Below are 20,224 nucleotides of genomic sequence, written 5' to 3' on the forward strand. Positions count from 1 at the left end.
TAATATCTAAGTGCTGACTGTACTGCATGTTTTCTTAATTCCAACTACGAGAAGCAGGGGGAAATCCCCAAATTCCTTCTGGTCTTCCCAGACTGAGCCGGTAATCAAAACAACATTAGACAAATTAGCAAAAGAAAGATGTCTCCTTTTTAAAAGTAGAGGCTAAAATGAGGGCCATAGTATGGCATTTTCACTAAATGAGGTTTCCCACAAAAGAACAACCAAGTAATTAATCAGTATAAAAGAATACATGTTAAAAATGGGAATTTCGTTCCTATCTATGCCCATTTCTTTCATTTTACTTGACTATTACCAATAATTCGTAAAGTATTTCAGACCTTATATGCACACTAAACATTTTCCATCTAGGACTTAATTACGTGTTATCTTTTATTTTACCTTTGCCACTTTGATAATTCATTTTTTTTCTTATTTAGTATATAGAATTATATGAAAACTAGCTAACTTCATCTTTAAAATTCAGATACTGTGCAAGGAGTGGAAATGGCAGGCACAATTAACTAGGTGTGAATCTGACCCTTTTCCCCAAATTATATTGGTGACTCGGATTATTTTTCAACTCAAAAAATTTTCTTTGATGCTGTATCTATTCAGTCACACTGTCCTTTCTTTTATTAGTTCTGGAGCTGATCAGAGCTTCTGGATATTCTGGCCTGTGGATTCACTTTTCAGGGCTTCTTGGGCTTTCACCTTTTGCATCTCCTGATACTATAGTAGTATATTTTCTGTCTCTTTAGAGATTGCATCTTTCATAATATTCAAATATCTGTGCTTTCCTGCAGCTTTTATTATTTTTGTTACTGCTCGTTTGTTTTTCTGAGATGACAGTGTTAACTCAGTTTCAGGTTGTATTGAATGACTCATTTTTTCTCTTGTTTCCAGATGTGTTCATTCTGAATATCTAGACTGGGTTATAAAAGAAGTATATGATGGGGACATTACTGGTGAAGCATAATTCTGGATGGCATAGGAAATGATAACCATGTGCTGGGAAATGCTGGTCCTGGGTTGTTCTTTGCATATTTGAATTTAAAAGCAGTTGGAATGGACTGGGAGAGCATTATCTTATATATATATATATTTTTTTTTGACAATTTGCAGTGTTTTGTAAAAGATTAAGACTAATATCACTGGAGTTTGTGACTCTAATATTGTCTTGTGACCTAATCAACATTTTGCAGCTTCCGTTAATATGCTAATAGTTATTCCCTCAGAAAAACTGTGTCAGCACCATGGCCAGAAGCCCTGCCCTGGAGTAGGGAGAGATTTCATTAAGGGAACTATCCTTTTTCTCAGTGCTGACTATTTTTTCTAATTCCAAAGCAGTAATGTAAATCAGTGTGTCCCAGCCATTTTCTTATTGTGGCCCCTTCTGACCTTGCTTCATACCAGTTAGCCCCCTCGTCTGTTTCTATGGCCCCCCATTTATATGATTTTCACTGATGACCCATTTGAAAGATCTTGAGGGCCTAAAAATGACCTCTATTGAGTATCATCCAAGAAATGTCTTCACAGTAGGATGAACTTAGCCACCTTTCTTAACTTGAATGTTTGTTTTGGCCATCTCCTTGGTAAGTTAAAAGAAGAAAGAGAATAGATCCCATTTCAACGTGGTAGTATAGGAGAAATCCCTGCATTTTAAAAACCCTAATTCTCTTTAATGGAGATTTCCCCCAAATACTGTATGTAAATTCAAGGAAGATTTACCTTTTCACCTTCCCTGCTTAGTAAACAGAAGGTGAAAAGGTCTAACAGGAACTAAGCTAGCCCTAAACAGAATGAGTCCTGAGATAACATTAACCTTCCCTTCTATCTCTGTGAAAGGGGGTGGGGGTAGATAACTAACTAAGAGCATAAAATTTCACTCCATTAAATTGGATCTTATTCCTAGTCAGGATCTTACATTGGAAAAAGTAAGAGATCTACAGTTTTAACTCCAGAAAATAAATGCTTTGGGGTTTTGTACTTGTCTATTTTATAGTAGGCTTTGCAGCAGTGTTCAGAGGCCTAGTGATGCTATGTTGCTTGAACCCTGTGATGCTGAGGGCCTCTAGGACCACAACTCATAACATTAGGGAAGGAGAGTAGCATGGAACAGGGATCAGACTCAGGGCCTTTCATGTGTAAGGCTACAATGTACTCTACACCTTTGCGCTACCTCCCCACAGCCCTGTTGTATTTGCGGGGGTGTGCAGAAGGCGGGGGGGGGGGGAGGAGGCATGTTGGTTTTGGGCCATACTCAGCAGTGTTCAGGGCTTACTCCTGGTTCTTTGTTCAGGGATCATTCCTGGTAGTGCTGGATGCACCATAAGCAGTGCCAGGGATCAAATAATAGACAGTAGAGTACAAGGCAAGGCCTTAACTCCTGTACTCGGTCTTCACCTATCCTCTTTTTGTTTCTGTTTTTTTTTTTTTTTAAGAAAAATAAGCCCTTATTCCTTGCAAATTATTTTGGAAGTTTACTTGCTTTTGTGTACTATTTCCTTCAGTGTTGTGTATTTTACCCTTTCCTTGGCTGTTTTAGATAGTACTACTTTTTCAAAGGGTCCTGTTGAGACCAAAATTTCCAAAGCCATTGGTTCTTTAAACCCCTTTATCATTATTAAGTGATTATGACTTAAAATACTATTGATGGTTTTATGCATATGTTATATATCATACAGCACTGTACTTGCATCAAAGTACCTATTCCCATCCATCTAAAGATTCTTGCACGGTTCAAGACCTCCTCCTACCACTTCCCTACAAATTCAGGTCTGTGGCTCAGCACTCCAGTTCTGCTGCCCTTTTCCATTTTTTGCTCCTCCACTGGGTATCGTTAAATCACACATATGATAGAAATCATTGTCCTTTTCTTCCTGAGTAACTTCACTGTGATAACCTTCAGTTCCATCCATGTCATGTCAAATTGCATGTTTTGTCATTTCTTAGATCTGCATCCTATTCCACTGTGTACCACAACTCTATATACCACAACTTCTGTGGTTGGGCATTTGGGTTGTTTTCATGTCTCGGCTGTTGTACTAAATGCTGCAGTGACTATCCATATACATATATCATTAAAAATTGATGTTTTTGTGTTTTTGAAGTAGATATTCGTGAATTGGTATTACTGGTTTAAATGCGAGTGCCACTTCCTTTATTTTTTCATTTTTTATAATTTTATTTATTGAATCACCGTGAGAGCAGTTACAAAGCTTTCGGGTCCAAGTCTCGGTCATACAATGAAACACCCATACCTTCACCAGTGCCCATTCTCCACCCCCAACAACCCCAGTATATCCCAATCCCACACCCTCCCCCTACCTGTGGGGCAGATGATTTCCACATTCTCTCTCTACTTTGATTGCATTCAATATTTTGACATCAGACCCACCATTATTATTTGAGATTTTACCCCAACACTCAGATCTGCTGAAAAGGCAATAGTAAACAATTTGTTTTCTATTGCTGGTTATGAATAACACATGATGTCCTGTGGCTGCAGTGGTGGCTGCACGATTTGGAAATTCCGAAAATTTAACACTTAAATCTGGAGAGATTTGTGCCAAATGCCACTGGGTTTCGAGATTTGTTTCTGAGTCTCTGGGATCATGGCCATTAAACAGCTTGATCAGGAGCCAGAGAGGCCATTTGTGGGCGATGACTTGGGGTCTCGTTGGCATGGGGAGGACAGGACCAGCTCCACCCCCATCCTGTGAGGCCCTGCGTATTTTGTCGCTGTGGGCCCAAACCTGACTGTCCAGTGGCCTCTGGAGGATGGCGGCCACTGGGCCGCCAGTGGGAACAGACCAAGGCATAAAACCTATTCCCACCTGGGTTGGCCCAGCACCAGTAACCTACTGCAGGGACCGGACGCATTTCTGCTGGGTTTCGAGATTTGTTTCTGAGTCTCTGGGATCATGGACATTAAGCAGTTCAGTCAGGAACCAGAGAGGCCATGCCTCCAATTATATAGGTGAGCTGGAGGTGGTTTGTGGGTGTGTCTCCCACATACCCAACTTTTGGCTATTTACCTTCTTGGTAAACTTTGCCCCAAGTTTTTGGGGTCTGGCCAAAGGCACAGCAGCAACTTTGGGGTATCTGGAAGTCTGAAGGCACCATCAGGCTGCTAATGCACTCAACTCACAGGTACAGACTGACCTGCTGCCGGCACCATAACCCCACCACTTCTGCTTTTTAATGAGATCTCCATGTTGCTTTCCAGAGAGATTGTACTAGATGGTATTTCTATCAAAAGTGGAAGAGTGTTTTTTCTTAGTGCAGCCCTACTTACATTGGCTGTTTCCAGACATTTTGATACATGTCATTCTCTTTAGTGTGAGATGATTTCATTGTTTTGATTTGCATTTCCCTAACAAGTGACAATGAGTACTTTTTTCTGTTGGCCTTATGTCTTCTTTGAGGACATTTGTTTATCTCCTTTCACCATTTTTGGATGGGGTTGTTGGGTTTTTGTTGTTGTTTAGCTTTATGAGTGCTTTGTAGATCCTGCATATTAGTTCCTTATATGTATTTTACTATGCACATAGAATTTTTCCCATTTGGTAAGTTGTCTTTTTATTTTAGCTTTTCTTTTGCTGTGCAGAAGCTTTTAAATTTGATGTAGCCCCTTTTGTTTTTGTTGTCTATGCCTTTGTGGTAGTCTTGTTGAACTATGTACATGAAAGTTCATTTAACTCTTTATTCTTCCTGAATATTGTCCCCTATAATATCTTCTCCACCTCCCCACCTATCCACTAACCCGTTCAGACTCTTCTGCTTTACTCCTTATCAGATACTCTGCATCAAATATGTTTTATAAATGTCTTAATTCTCCTTGTCTTCATATCACTGTATTCAGAGAAGAAAATTAGATTGGAATTTTGAATTTTATTTGATGTTCTGCAAGACCAATACCTATTTAATATCAGATAAAGTTAATAAGGTACATGAGCTAATGAGATAAAAGATTATATTTAGGTTTTAATCCTGTTTTTCTTTAGGGTCTGTCAGAAGATGGAAGTGTGAAGGAAGTACTGCAGAAGCATTTTAACGTCAGCAAAAATCTGCGATCATTACACATGTTACTGGTTTGTACTAATTTTATCATTTCCTTTCACTAAGTCATTAAGTTCTGATAGGAAATAATTAAACTAGCATTTCCCAAAGAGGACTGTAACCAGCCCTCTGGGGGTACTGGAATGATCCAGGTAGGCCATAGTAAATCCTCTTTTGTACAAGTGGGGGACTTTGCTGAAAAGAGGTAAATTTTGCCACATGGCATAGAGTAGGTGACAGAGTGATTTTGAAAACCTCTACGATAAACCTGTATTTGGGGTAATTACACCTTTACTACATTGGGTCTTTCGTATCTTGTTTTCTTTCATCATTTTATAATTTGATCACATGATCCTGTAGATCTTTAAAGTATATATATTTTTTAATGTAGGAGTACTGCTATTTATTCAAGCCATTGATTTAAGGTGATTGAATTGGATATGAACTCCATATTACTTTTTTATTCAGAAAGTTAATTTTATTATTTTATTATTATAATTATTTTAATCACCATGAGATACAGTTACAAAGCTTTCTTGCGTTTCAGTCATACAATGATCCATCACACAACCCTCCACCAGTGCACATCTTCCACCATCAGGAACCCCACTATCCTCCCCAATCTCACCCCTCCCCATGCCTCTATGGCAATCTCCCCCATACTCTCTTTTGTATTGCTTGTTATGAACAGCATAAAGATGTCACGTGGCCGCAAGAGTGGCCACATGCCCCTGGAACTCCAAAATTCCAGATAATTGGGGTCTGGAGATATCTCCGCAGCGAACTCAGTTCAGAGGTTCTTTTGTGTGTGTGTGCGTGTGCGTGTGTGTGTGTGCTTTTTGGGTCTCACCCAGCATTGTACAGGGGTTACTCTTGGCTCATGCACTAAGGAATTGCTCCTGGCGGTGCTCGGGGGACCATACGGGATGCTGGGAATCGAACCCGGGTTGGCCATGTGCAGGGCAAACGCCCTACCTGCTGTGCTACTGCTCCAGCCCCTCGGAGATTCTTTTCATGACCACCGAGAAGCTTAAGTAGCAGCCAGAGGCAATTTTTGGGCATGACCTACAGGGTCCCATGAGGACAGGGGGATGAGAAGGACCAGCCTGTCCCCTATCCCTTGAGGCTTGGAGTTAGCTGGCACTAAACCCGCATTCCTGCACTTTTTATTGGGTTTTGGAAGTTGGCAGCTGCCAGGATTTTTAGGAGGCAGGTAGAGGGACAATGCCTACCTCTGTCTGAGGCACCCTGGTGAAGTCAGCCTGGCTTACAATCCTGAGGCATCTCTGCAGCGAGCTGCTAAGTTCGGAGATTCTTTTGTGTGTCTCTGGATCATGGTCCTTGTTCCATCTTTTCCAGAGAAATGAACTAGTGGCATATGCCCTGAGGGCATGCCCACGCACCCAGTGTGCTGTGCCACTGGCACTAACTGTGATTTTTGACTCTTTCAAGATATATGGGTCTCTGAAATAAGGCCAATAAATGAGCTTGTATAGCTGAGCCAGAGGTGGTTTGTGGGTGTGACTCTCACATACCTAACTTTTGGCCGTTTAATTTCTTGGTAAACTTGGCCCCAAATTGTTGGGGGCTGGCCAGAGGCACAGCGGCAATTTTGGGGTATCAGGAAGTCTGAAGGCACTGAGACTGCTGATGCACTTTCCCCGCAGGTACAGGTTAACCTGCTAGTGGTACCATACCGCCTAAAGTATATTTTAAATACTAATTTCTTTCATAGTGGCTAGAAATATTTTATTTGTGACTTTTGTTTCAGCATGGCAATGTTTGTTAATATATAGAAATGTTACCCCTGGCTCTGTGCTTTGGAATTTCTTTCGTTCCATTTGGTTTGTTTGGTTTTGGAGATGCACCTGGTAGGTAGTGCTCAGGACTTACTTCTGGCTCCAAGCTCATTTACTCCTGGCTCTCAAGCTGATAGGGCTTGAGACCATATGTCCTGCCAAGGATCAAACTCATGCAAGGCAAGCACCCTACACACTGTATCTTTCCAGCCCATTTTAAAAAGTGTTGTTTACTGATTTCCATCACAATGTAATATAGTGTCATAGTAAGTAACACTATATCTAATATTTTCAATATTTCCTTTTTTGTTAACCCTTAACCCTTAGGCACTTTTATCCTGTATATATGTGTGTGTATGTGTGTGTGTGTTTGTGCACGAGTAGCAAAGCAGTTTTAATTGAAACTTATTTAGAAAGATGTGAGGGGAGAAGAGATAGACACGTATATGCTCAAGAGAACAGTGTTTCTCCAGGGTAGAAAAAGCAAAGTGACATAGATAAGCAAGCACAATAATGTGTTCAAGGGAGAATGCAGGCTTGATAAGCAAGCCTATTCTTTTCTTTGAAGAAACTGAGGCTCCTTAAGGTTAACTGTTTCAGCTCACTCAGCTGCTAGACCCATTACTGGCTTGTTTCTGACTTTACAATGGTGCTTTTTTTCCATTCTTTTTGCTGAGGAAAGTTAAGAATTTTGTCTGTTATATTTCCCTCTTGTTAACATCATCACCCTTCCATTCATCAAAAGTACACTGCAGGGGCTAGAGCGATAGTACAGCAGGGAGGGTGTTTGCCTTGCACACGGACAACCCAGGTTCGATCCTCAGCATCCCATATGGTCCCCCGAGCACTGCCAGGAGTGATTCTTGAGTGCAAAGCCAGGAATAACCCCTGAGCATTGCTGGGTGTTACCCAAAAGGAAAAAAAAAATGAAAAATAAAAGGTACACTGCAGTTTGCAGCAGTATCTCTCTATCATGAAGAAATTTTGGGTCTAAAAATTAGTAGGATAGGAATTTTAGTTGCGAAAATTAAACTTTATGCACTAACTTACAGAATATAGAAAATAAATACATAATTTTTCTGGAAAAATATTCTGCCTTCAAATGTGAACGCTGGGGGTGGGGTGAGAGCATACCAAGGGATCACTCCTGTTGGAGCTAGGGAACCATATGTGGTGCCAGGATCAAACCCAGGTCAGCTGCATGCAAGGCAAGCACCCTACCAACTATATTGTATTACTCCAGTCATAGATTTTTAATAAGTTAATATCCTGATTTTGTTTTGAATTTTCTTAATTAAAATTTTGGAATTTGGTGGAAATTATAAAACAAAGGAAAAGGCTTGAATAAGTTTGGATCTAGTTTACATAATTGAAAAAAAATTGTGTCCAGAAAGATAGTATAGTAACCAAGGTTTGATCACACTTATGTCCCCTGAGCACCACCAGAAGTGAAATACGAGCATAGAGCCCTAAAGAAGCTTTGAGTCACTCCAGTATGCCCCACTTACCCCCACCAAAAAAAAAGTTAAAAGTTTCTTTTGTATAATCACAAAATAAATAAGTGATTGCAAGGAGGTGGCATGGTCTCTCTCACCCGCCATGTGCATTCATTGGCTATGAGCCATTTCCTCATCCCATGCCACCAACAGATACATGAAGGAGGGAACAGGGCCACCAAGCTGGTTGGTGATCAGTTGCCGTTTATTCTATTCTCCCCACCTGCCTGTTCCAGTCTCACTAAGCTTATCCCCATTCCTGTCTCCTGTCCCGCATGCTAGCCCCTCTGTGCCCTGCACCATCTCACAGCCTTAGTCTAGTGCCCAATCTCCAAGCATTGGGGGTAGCACCTACACCCAAGTGAGGTAGCACAATCAACATATGAAAGCCCTTCTTTCTGATTAGAATAACTCCTGCAGCTAGGAGATCCACTCAAGGGCAAAATTTTATCTAAGAGTGTTTCTCCTTTTTTTAGTCAAACAACCATTTAAACATTCATCTTAATTCTACTTCTTAATAATATCACTCGATTTGTGTGAATACAGTAAGAGATACATTAAGCTTATAGGGTGGCTCTCATAGGGATATCTCAGACTATAGTACTCAGGCCAGATGAGCTCTTTCTTACCCCAAGCAGGGTCCATGTCCAGTTGTTTTTGAATCATGACAGAATTTGTCCATGACTGTGCTCTTAACTTACAGTTAAGTATTATGGTGCAATAATACTTAATGCAAGCTGGGTCCATCCAGTCCTTCATTGGGACCCTGCTTTTGGGGTGCTAGAACTAAGGGCAACTGAGGCTTAAGTCAAGAAAACAGATGCCCAAGAGTGAATATTATCCGGAGTCCATTAACTCCCAAGTTACAGAAGCATAGCATTAACTGTCTCCCTGTGTCTGTTCAAAAAGGACATTGCTCTAAAGTAAAGTATGCAAAAGGACATAAGGAAAGAAGAAAATCAGTATCTCACTTACAAATCCAAATCCAGAGATTTTTGAGGAATTTGACTTTACAAGTCACAGATTCTGCTTAGTGGAAATGAGTGATTAACAGGTGGAGGAAGCAGAGCACAGAAAAGCTAAAGATAAACATAGAGGAATGGTAGTGCCTCCGGAGAACTGTGAATGGGTGCAATCCAACAAACCCAAGATGTATCTGACATCTTTTTTTTTTCTTTTTGGGTCACACCCAGTGATCCTCAGGGGTTACTCCTGGCTGTTCACTCAGGAATTACTCCTGGCAGTGGTTGGGGGACCATATGGGATGCCGGGGAATTGAACCCTAGTAGGCAGCGTGAAAGGCAAATGCCCTACCTGCTATACTATCTATCACACCGGCCCCACTTAAAAGTTTCTTACATAGGTTTGTATGTTTTCCCAAATACTGCATGGAACATGAGTACACTGAGAAATTGTTTACCTGAATTCATATTTAACTGAATGAATATCATACGTGTTTATGTACTCATTTGCCAGTCCTATTCAGATGACTAAATTTAAATGTTAGGAAAATTACAAATCATCAGATACAGGACTTGTGTTGTTAAAAAGATAGCTACGTGAAGACTAGATATGCCTTCAATGAGATTTGTTTCTGGATGTGACTTTGGTTTCTTCTTTTCTATTTTTATACAACTGAGTATGAAGTAGCTGATTTACCTGTCACTTCACAGTGACCTGAATTGGTTGGTTGGGTTGTAGAGATTTCCCTTTTGTCTGTTTTTAGGACTTAGTCTTCTCATTTGTATTTGGTCTCTTCTCTTACTACTTTAAAAATTATTCTTCATAGGAGTTGTAAATGAACAAGATAATTCTAGGGGAAATGGATAGGGAAACAGCAAGAACTTTAATCCTTTACTCTGTCACATATGAATTTAAATATTGTATTTTAATAGAGGTAAATACGAGATACTTTCAATATTTACTACCTCATAGACTTTTAATGATATTTATTCTTTGATCTCAAAAATGCCCAACAAATACATGATTATTCTTCTGATATGCTTTTCCTAGATGCTTGCTTTAAATCGTGTGACAGTCTCATGCCCATTTATGACTGCAGCAGATCTAATGGAAGCACACCAGTTGTGTAGCATGGACTCTAAAGCAAATATTGTACATGGTGAGATCTCTACTTGATTAGTCACAGTCCTCCCGTTATTCATTGATTTGCTCGAGCAGGCCCAGTAACGTCTTCATCATGAGACTTGTTGTTACTGTGTTTGGCATATCAAATACGTCACGGGTAGCTTGCCAGGCTCTGCCGTGCGGGTGAGATACTCTCGGTAGCTTGCCGGGCTCTCCGAGAGGGGCGGAAGAATCCAACTCGGGTTGGCCATGTTGGCTGCTTGTAAGGCAAATGCCCTACAGTTGTGCTATCACTTGATTAGTATAATTTTCATTATATTTGAATCTTTAGGTAATGAAATGATTTTCAAAATTACAACATTGGGCACTGGTGCCTTATAAAATAGCTCTTTTAAAAATTAGTCCCACTTAACATGAAAGAAACTTTATCTACTAAAAAAATGCTAGCTGCCACTCCACATTGGACATCCAGCTAAGGCTATTACTGGCATTATCATTGTGCCAGGTGCTACCAAAGAACTACTTTTTGACCATTTGAGTTTCTCTATTCCTTTTTTAGAATCTAATAATTGTTCTTTCCAGAAAAAAAAAATAGATGTAATTTCCAGAGATCAAGATGATCAAGACCATGGCTTTTGAAGCTTTTTCACTCGAAATCCCATTTGACCTAAGAAATGTAACTGTGGTGAGAGCATTCTATGCTTGATTTTGAATTTTTTGTCACTGCATCTTCCATAACTTTTTCCCGCTGCCAAGATATTCATGACCCCCTTTTGCTAAGGGGTTGAGACCCACAGTGTAAGAATCTAGCAAAAAGATAACAATAACTAAAATATATTTGAACCTGTATATTACTTGCCCACCCCACCCTTAGACTTTACCATTCTGTTGGAGGACAGTTATTTTTAAATTTTATGTATCATTAAATACAATTGATTTATTTCTCTTTCCCTGTAGGTCTCTCTGTTTTGGAAATCTGTCTTATAATAGCAATGAAACATTTAAATGACATCTATGAAGAGGAGCCCTTTAATTTTCAAATGGTCTATAATGGTGAGATGAGGCTTTGGTAGTTTCTGACTTTACCTAGTTACTTGAATCTATTAATGTTATCATTGCTTTCTGTCCAGAGTTCCAGAAGTTTGTTCAAAGGAAGGCCCATTCTGTTTATAATTTTGAGAAACCTGTTGTTATGAAGGTAAATTTTCATTTTTTTCTGAAACTATATTTTTACATAAAACTCATATGGTACTTTCATTAATTTTCAAACACTGGGCATTTTTCATGGGAATTTTCTTTCAGAAAGTTAATCTAAAAATATTTAATCCGGAAGCAGCCAAATTCAGTTTGTGGAGCTGTACTGCCCTCTACTGTCTATTATTACCAATGACATGCTGAAAAGAGTTCAATATAAATAAATGCTTAAATAGTTAAAGTAAAGTAAAGGCCCTCCCGTTGATCATCGATTTGCTCGAGCGGGCCCAGTAACGTCTCCATTGGAGACTTTGTTGTTACTGTGTCTGGCATATCGAATACTCTCGGTAGCTTGCCGGGCTCTCCGAGAGGGGTGGAGGAATTAAACTCGGGTCCTCTATGTTGGCTGCGTGCAAGGCAAACGCCCTACCCGCTGTGCTATCGGGAGCGATAGCTTAAATAGTTAAATAAAACTATAATCTCTTTACTGCCAAACGGTTGATGAGCTTATAATTTCAACAGTAAAAAAACACATATACCATACAAAACTAAAAGAACAGACTAAAAATCCCATTAGTGGGCAGGCAGAATTATGTGACACATTAACAAGTGTCACAATGGAGACGTTACTGGGCCCGCTCGAGCAAATCGATGAACAACGGGAGGACAGTGACAGTGATATTTTGATTTAAGCACTGTAGCACTGTCCTACTGTTGTTCATCGATTTGCTCAAACGGGCACCAGTAACGTCTCCATTGTGAGAGTTGTTGTTACTGTTTTTGCCATGGGGAGCTTGCCAGGCTCTGCCGGGCATTTTGATTTAAAGCACATCTTAAATCACTCGTCACTGGAAATACCTGCTCTTTAGAGCCCATAACATTTTTAGCTAAGGTACATTTGCAATTGAATTATTCTAAGCATACTTAAATTTTTTTAATTTTTGATTCATTGACTTTTACACACTGTTTAAACTTAAAGCTTTTGAAATTCAAACGAAAGGCTATGGCTATGTTACTGAACAGGCAGCCCTAGAGGACTTTATGGGAAGAAATTTTTTTTCATCAAGAGTTAAAAATTTATTCATGGTTAGGTTCTAGCACCACTCCATGCACCAGTGTCCTTAGTTCCCTTCCTATCCCTCAGTCTGTCTCTGAACATCTTTTCCTTTTAAAACAGTGGATCCTTAAATCCTTTAGCATCCCTTTTTATCTCTAGCAGTCAGAATTCATTTGTTTCTAAAACAGGAGGAAAAGTATTTAGTACTTATAGTTTGGTTTCATCCCATTCTTGAAGTTCTTATCTGACAGTCATGGTTTATGGAGTTTTATGACTAGAAAGGGCTACCTGAGCCTTTAAACTCTTATCAGCTTGAAAACAAATCTCTATCCTGAGGTGCTTGAGGCCCATGTGGTGCCACGTATCAAACTTGGGACCTCACAAGTTAGATTTCTGCCCTACCACCTTGAGCTGCCTCTTTGTGTTTACATTTTAAATATTTCACTGGCAAGTGAATACTAAGGCCCATAACCTCTGGTATTTTCTCATTTTCAAAATGAGTATCTGAGCTATTTCATCAGAATAAATTTCCTAGTTCACAAAGATATTCTGAAATTGTTTCCCACAATGAGACCCTAAAATAATATAAAGCTTAGGAATCTGTTTCAGTGTATCGGTAGTATCAATTCATTGGCACTGTCTTACTTGTCATATGCAGCTTTTATAAGATCACTGAAAATTTTTATGCCCTAATGATTTATATTAACTTTTATGTTCTGACACTCTATTCCACAGCTGACCAAAATCCTTCTTTTCTGAGTTAACTTTAAATTCACTTTCATCTTTCAGGCATTTGAACACTTACAACAATTAGAATTAATAAAGCCCATGGAAAGAACATCAGTAAATGCGCAGAAGGAGTACCAACTGATGAAGCTTCTTTTGGACAATACTCAAATCATGAATGCTTTGCAGAAATACCCTAACTGCCCTACAGATGTTAGGCAGTGGGCAACATCTTCTCTAAGCTGGTTATGAATGTAACCAATGCTTCAGAGTTTCAGTCACAATTTTTTATTAAAACAAAAGACTGTCCTTTGACATGTTTATTCCTTTTTCTTATATTTATAAATCTGTATTTTTGTATTTATGGGCTTCTATTATACATGGAGAATAATTATTGTCTTAACTTTGGGTTATGAGTAGTTACATGATTTATGAATAGTGACTTAGGTTATATTGTAACCCTTTAAAAAAATAAATGAGAAGAATTTAGTCTTGAACCTTATGCTTATTTAGTGGAGTATTTATATGATGGTATCTTTGAAGAATTCATACCAGTCCAGCAGCAAGAAAAAGAAATAATGCTAAGAATTGAATTATATTACTTTGCCTTACAAATTTCAAATGTACCTCAAAAGCTCTGTCTTCTGGTTACACAGACTGACCCATTTAGCCAGAGATGACTCACATGAAGAAAAAGGCAAGAAAATTGAAGTGTTTCCTTCTAGATTTCTCAGAATATGATGCATGCCAAGTTACATAAGAATTTTGTGTATGATCTTTTTAATTTTTTTTTAAATGTAGCTAATTATGCCTATTTTGGCCAAACTAAATCAGAATTCACCCAAACAAGCCCTTTATAAAATTTCTGGAAAATAACTACCACAAATAATGTGAAGTTTTTGGCAATGTTAACTAAAATAATATTAAGTAATTCCGAGATGGGCTGGAGCGATAGCACAGCGGTAGGGCGCTTGCCTTGCACGAAGCCAACATGGCCGACCCGAGTTCGATTCCTCCGCCCCTCTCGGAGAGCCCGGCAAGCTACCGAGAGTATCTCGCCCGCATGGCAGGGCCTGGCAAGCTCCTCGTGACGTATTCGATATGCCAGACACAGTAACAACAAAGTCTCTAATGGAGACGTTACTGGGCCCGCTCGAGGAAATTGATGATCAACGGGAGGGCCTTTACTTACTTACTTAATTCCGAGATGAATTTAGCAATGTCAGGGACTTGCCGTATAAATTCAGGACCACATGCACTTATAACAGATGTATGTTTTAAGTGAAATTTAACAAGAATTCATTGTAAGCTACTTCATTTATTCAAGAGTTGTCTGTTGTTCGTGGAAAAGGGTTTAAAATGACAGACTACTTAACACTATTGCAGTTTCAATCCTCTTAACTTTCTAGGGCCTTGTGATATTTAGGTACTCTTATTTACAAGTGAGAAAATCAATTCATTTAAAAATGATTGGCAGACCCTGGAATTGAACTTGAATTTAATCGACATTAAAAGCCCCTGCTAGCAGTAGGCCTTGAGTTTGTGGTCCTGGTGGCCCTCAGCTTCCCCGGGTCCTTGTACATGCCAGAAGGCTCATGGTCCCCTGAGCACTGCTTGAAGACACCCCCCCCACCACCACCCCTTCCCTCTATGCCTTTACTTACTACTTACCTTTAAACGCATCCATGAAGAGCTGCTGCAAGAAGTGGTTTATCTGTTTAAGAACATGAAAGTAGCTCTTTCAGGTAGAGACTGTTCTGTAAACCCTGACTTCTAAGTTTTCATCACACTCATTTTACTTGTTCAGCAGTGTCTCACTAAAGCTAAGACTTTCAAACTGTTTCTACATAGCAGCCTGCATGTATTATGGAGTATTTTGCCAAAATACTTAATATGGTAGCATCACTGTCACTGAAAGCAATAACCTCACACTTGCACTGTAAATATATATATACATACATATATACATATATGTGTGTGTGTGTATATATATATATATACATATATATATATATTCTAGAGGACTAGAGATTGCCCAACAGGCTGTAGTGCCTGGACAGAGCGTAAGCCAGGAAAGGAGTGGCCTCTGAAAACCACGTGGCATGTCCCAAAAGCAAAACAAAAATCAAAGCTGTTCTGGGAAAATACTGTATCTTAAAGGCAGTGAATGCAAAAGCACCTGAAAGAACTGATAGTAAGAGAAATCTTGTTTTAGCTACATAGAACTACGGAAATCCTTCAAAATTCATGTATATTCACTGAAAACCTAATATGGTAGGTTTTTATTTTCAATGAAACAAGCAATTCAGAAAAAATGTTAGTAAATATCTGTCCAAAATCCAACATTTTTCCTCTTTATTTTTGGGCCACACCTAGCAGTGCTCAGGGTTTACTCCTGACTCAGGAATCACTCCTGGCAGAACTCAGACCATATGGGGTGCCAAGAATGAACCTGCAAAGTCAGCAGCCTGCAAAGCACGCATCTTACTTACCCACAGTACTATCTCTCCAGTTCCTCATACATTTTTAAGGGAAGAAATGTTTTCATTTCTAGGTTCCTAACATCCCCCAATCCCCCCCCCCCAAAAAAAAACCACATAAAATTTACTTCTAAAGTCTTATCAATTAATTGTATCTCATTATGTGAAGCAGTGCTGGGAAAGAGCACGGAATCAGACACAATCCTGGTGGATCCCTGCTGTTCCCTGGCACCACAAGGCCTGAACAATCTTTGGTCCTAGCAGTGAACTACCTGGCCCACAAGTGAACTACCTGGTCCACTTGAGCAACCAGTGAGCATTTCAGGGAGTGCCCCCACCCCACCACCAAGCTGCTTAGACCAATTGGGGGAGGGGGGAGTAAAAAAAAAAGCCCTAGTGAAAAAATCTGAGTAATACCAACAAATACAGCTTAAAGGTACTTTTATTTACTGTTGAAGAATGTTGCTTTTCAAACAGCACAAACTCATGAACTCCTTGTATCAGACTTAAGCAGGGGAGAAAGATAGATACCCTACAAAAATCAGGATCTTCCTACCCTTAGGCTAGTGAAATACTTCAAAGCACACATTGCTTTGCATGCCAGGGCCCAGGATTCCATCCCCACCCTAGAAGGTCCCACAGTAGCCCCACCAGATGCGGTCCAAAAACAAAACGTTAACATACTCTAACATAATATATTGAACATGTGCTATTGCCAATTTCCTCAGGAACCAGTTCTCTGCAGAATATGATGTGAAAACTATGTAAAAATACCCCAGTTGGTTTGCCTTCTTATACACAGAAGGGAATGCAGGTTCTTTCTAGACTTAAGTGTAGCCCCTTACTTCACCTTCACTCTAAAAAAATTGGAAATTCATTAGTGTCAAACCTGACAGTGTAACGATGGAGAGCTTTTCCACTTTTTTTTTTTTTGTATTTTCGTTACAGGATAAAAGCCTTTGCAAATTAAAAAAAAAATACATAAAAGCTATTGCCCTCAGTGTGGAAATACCAGGGGTTTTCTATTCAGTTAGTAGACTAGTATAAAGTTGGGAACTTAGTTTTTGTCTTATGACTATTAGTGGAGACAAATATTTCTATTGCCATACAAAAAGACACCTAATTCCAGCTAGTCTCAGACTTCCTAAAATGGCAGAATAAAGATACATACTTTAGTGAGACTACCATCTTCTTACAACATCTCACCATTTTGCAAATCTTACAAAGCATATAAGCCTCACCATAAGTTAACAAAGCTAATACTCCCCTCTTTAAGAACATGTAGCTAAAGAAAAAACTGCATATGCAAATCATTCCATATTCATTTTTTTATTTAACGGGGATGGAATGGGGATACCATACATTTCTTTGTACAATATTTAACAATCACTTACCCAAGGTGGGGTTTTAATGGGGCTTTTTTTTTAGCTTTTTGTTAAATACTTGCAGAAAAAATAGCAAGTACAATTTGACAGTAGTACAACAACCTGTGCCCAAAACACTGACAAGAAATACAGAATAAAGCTAAAATAATTGCTTACCAATATTTTGAGAGGTAACAAATAGGATATGGGTTGAGACTGCATAAAAAATGTACTGCTGGTTGAGTATCTGAGGTAAATGATGTTCAATAAAAATGCTACTTGTATCATTTTGCCCATAAATCAGTAAATAATTTTATGCACATTATATACCAAATATCCCTAAAAAGTAATTTTTCAAAAAGGTAAAAAAGAGAAATTGGAAAATATCTGTGGTGAAGCTTTTTTAAAACAGTAATCAGTTTATTCCACTAAACTATCATCTGGCCAGAGTTTTCCCTTACTTACTTAGGGATGGGGAAAATGGAGAAGAGATTCATTTTTAAATTTCATGATACATGGTTCTATTTTTAAATTCCAAACTTGTTGGCTGCTTTTCCTGATTGTATTTTCAGAACATTACCATGAAAGATAGTGCAAGTTCATGGACCAACAATTGTGAGGCACAGTCTCTGTTCTGGAATTCACAAGGTACCTGTAATAAACATTCAAACAAGAATCACACATCACATGCTAAAAACTTCCTAGCATCTAAAATACATACAAGAGCTGTGCAGGGCATAGACTTCGAATAAAGCCAAACACTGGTTAATCCATCAGTCCTATGGCAGTTGGTCATAAAGTGTTCCTTACATGGAGATCTGGGCAAGGTAAAGAATGTGAGTTAGAGCAGCAGTTCTGATGGGTATCAGAAAGGCAAATACAAGACAAGTCATAAGAAGCACCATACACATGAGGAAAAAAGTATTGGGGTCTTGGGTTTACCGCCAAACAAGAGCCATCATTTTTCTCGTCCTTTGATCTTTCTTTTTTTTTTTTTTTCAGTATCCCTAGCTCAAACTTTATCTTGCCCACCCTGCACTGACTGTAAACCAAACATGAAAATGCCCTGCAAAAGAAAGTTTTAACAAGACTAGGTATCAGGACAGGTAGTCACTGGAACATTCTTACTTGACTGCTTATAAAAGTGTTTTTCATATTAATATAGTTCTCAAAAGGATACAGGCTTTTAAAATTGGTTAGCTAGGGTTAAGTACAATACCCAGGATTTCTAAAAAATTCTTCTATCACGAAGAGAAAACTTTATCTGGTGAATAATTGATTTATAAAATTTCTCTCTAGTGCTCATATAAGCCAAACATTCATCTCAATATTCCTTGGTTTTGATTTTAACTTAAAAACAGGGTCAAATGTTTAGAACAGGTAGATAATAGTCTTCAGGAAATGAGTAATTTCCATATATGAACATTCTTATTATTTCCCTTTCTTGATTAGTTTCAAAATAGAATCAAACCAAATCAAGAGATTGAGAATCCAAATACTTTTTAAATAAAGAGGTGAGCTCAATATTGAAATGGCAATTCTGAGGAACAGAAAAAAACCCTAAATATTTATGTGACCAAGAATATAAGGTTCTGTATGAGTGTGACACACAGAAAATAATGCTATTATTCTCCTCCCTGCTCAGTCTGTTGACCTACATATTATTTATAAATAACATAATTTATTATTCCCAGAGATTAAACTTATATGTAAAATGTAGTGTACTGTGTGGTTAAATAATTATTTGAAGATAACACATTCACAGTGAGCTCCTGGTAGTGATGTAAAAAATTATTTCATAAAATTAATGAACTTTAAAATGACCTGTCAAAAGTACATAATACTGGCTACTTGTTGGTCAATAATCTCTAAGAAATTCAGGAAATTAGTGTTTTACTTTGGCCTCTAAATTTGAGAATGAATCCAATTCTACTCTAAAGTAATCTTAGTTCTAAAAAGCACTTGGGTACCTACCTACCATCAATTCCATTTTCTTATCAAGGATGAGGCATTAAATAATCCAAATATCAGTTAATTGTGGAAACAATTTGCAGGAGGAATCTAGGCTATGTTACCTATATCAACATCGGTTACCTCTAAATGTCATTGCATATTTTATGTTAGAAGTTTAACTTGTTATCCCTGATTTAAAGCAGTAACATCTGAAATCTGTGCTTAAATTTTAAATCTCTATCCTAAAATAATTCCTTACATACCACAGACATCAAATATTACTCTTGACAAGATGGCACCAAGCAGAAATATGACGATAATGTTTCAAAGCAGAGAGTGAGGAATTCTGGGTAATGACACTTCCTGAGGTGATCCTAAAACAGTGATAAAGAATGTCCCACACTGTTTGGTGAAAAGAATATACTACAATTGTACATATATAAATAGGAAAAAAAAAGTCTAGTTTAAAAGAATAAAAATGAAGAGCTTTCCAGTGTCACAGCTCACTTTTAAAAAATGTAAATCATGCTTTAAATTTTCAAATATTCCCTAAACACAGCACACCTAAAAAAAGATACAAAGGTAAGTATGCAATATTTGGGGAACTTGATATAAGATGAAGCTTTAAAACATGGGAAGAGGGTAATGACACCATTTCTTATTTCATTTCAAAAAACAGCACTTTTTTTCCCCCCTTAAATTACAAGCTAGCACAAGAAAAGCTAAAACACTGCTTTACGAATGGCCACTTACTGTTGGCACTAAGCTTAGCTTAATTTTTTTCTTAAATAACACAGTGAATTTGTAATACCTTGTTACAAAACATGGATAAATTTATTATTCAAATTTTGTTAGTGTTCTCAATTTTATAATTTAGCAACCGTGAACTGAGGTATACCTTGTTGAGGGAGGTTTAAGTAATGCTTGGAAGCCTCTTTACTGTACCCCACTTTGATGACTGTTTATGTACACAGAACAGCAGCACACTAAACATTCACAAGCTGTG

The 20,224-nt window shown here is 38.4% G+C and overlaps 1 protein-coding gene across 3 annotated transcripts in view; it reads left to right on the top strand.

Moving 5' to 3' along the window:
- ORC4 (origin recognition complex subunit 4) overlaps positions 1-13,903 on the top strand; it is a 52,958-nt gene extending 39,055 nt beyond the window's left edge. For all 3 annotated transcript variants that reach the window (XM_056117704.1, XM_056117705.1, XM_056117706.1), the window contains exons 10-14: positions 5,007-5,093; positions 10,370-10,478; positions 11,402-11,497; positions 11,575-11,642; positions 13,485-13,903. In XM_056117704.1, the coding sequence (XP_055973679.1) occupies positions 5,007-5,093; positions 10,370-10,478; positions 11,402-11,497; positions 11,575-11,642; positions 13,485-13,673 (549 nt within the window). In that variant the 3' untranslated portion in view covers positions 13,674-13,903. The remainder of the gene's footprint in view (positions 1-5,006; positions 5,094-10,369; positions 10,479-11,401; positions 11,498-11,574; positions 11,643-13,484) is intronic.
- Positions 13,904-20,224: the final 6,321 nt, after the last annotated feature.

The sequence above is a fragment of the Sorex fumeus genome, unplaced genomic scaffold (genome assembly GCF_029834395.1).
Source record: "Sorex fumeus unplaced genomic scaffold, SorFum_2.1 ptg000035l, whole genome shotgun sequence".
NCBI lineage: Eukaryota > Metazoa > Chordata > Mammalia > Eulipotyphla > Soricidae > Sorex > Sorex fumeus.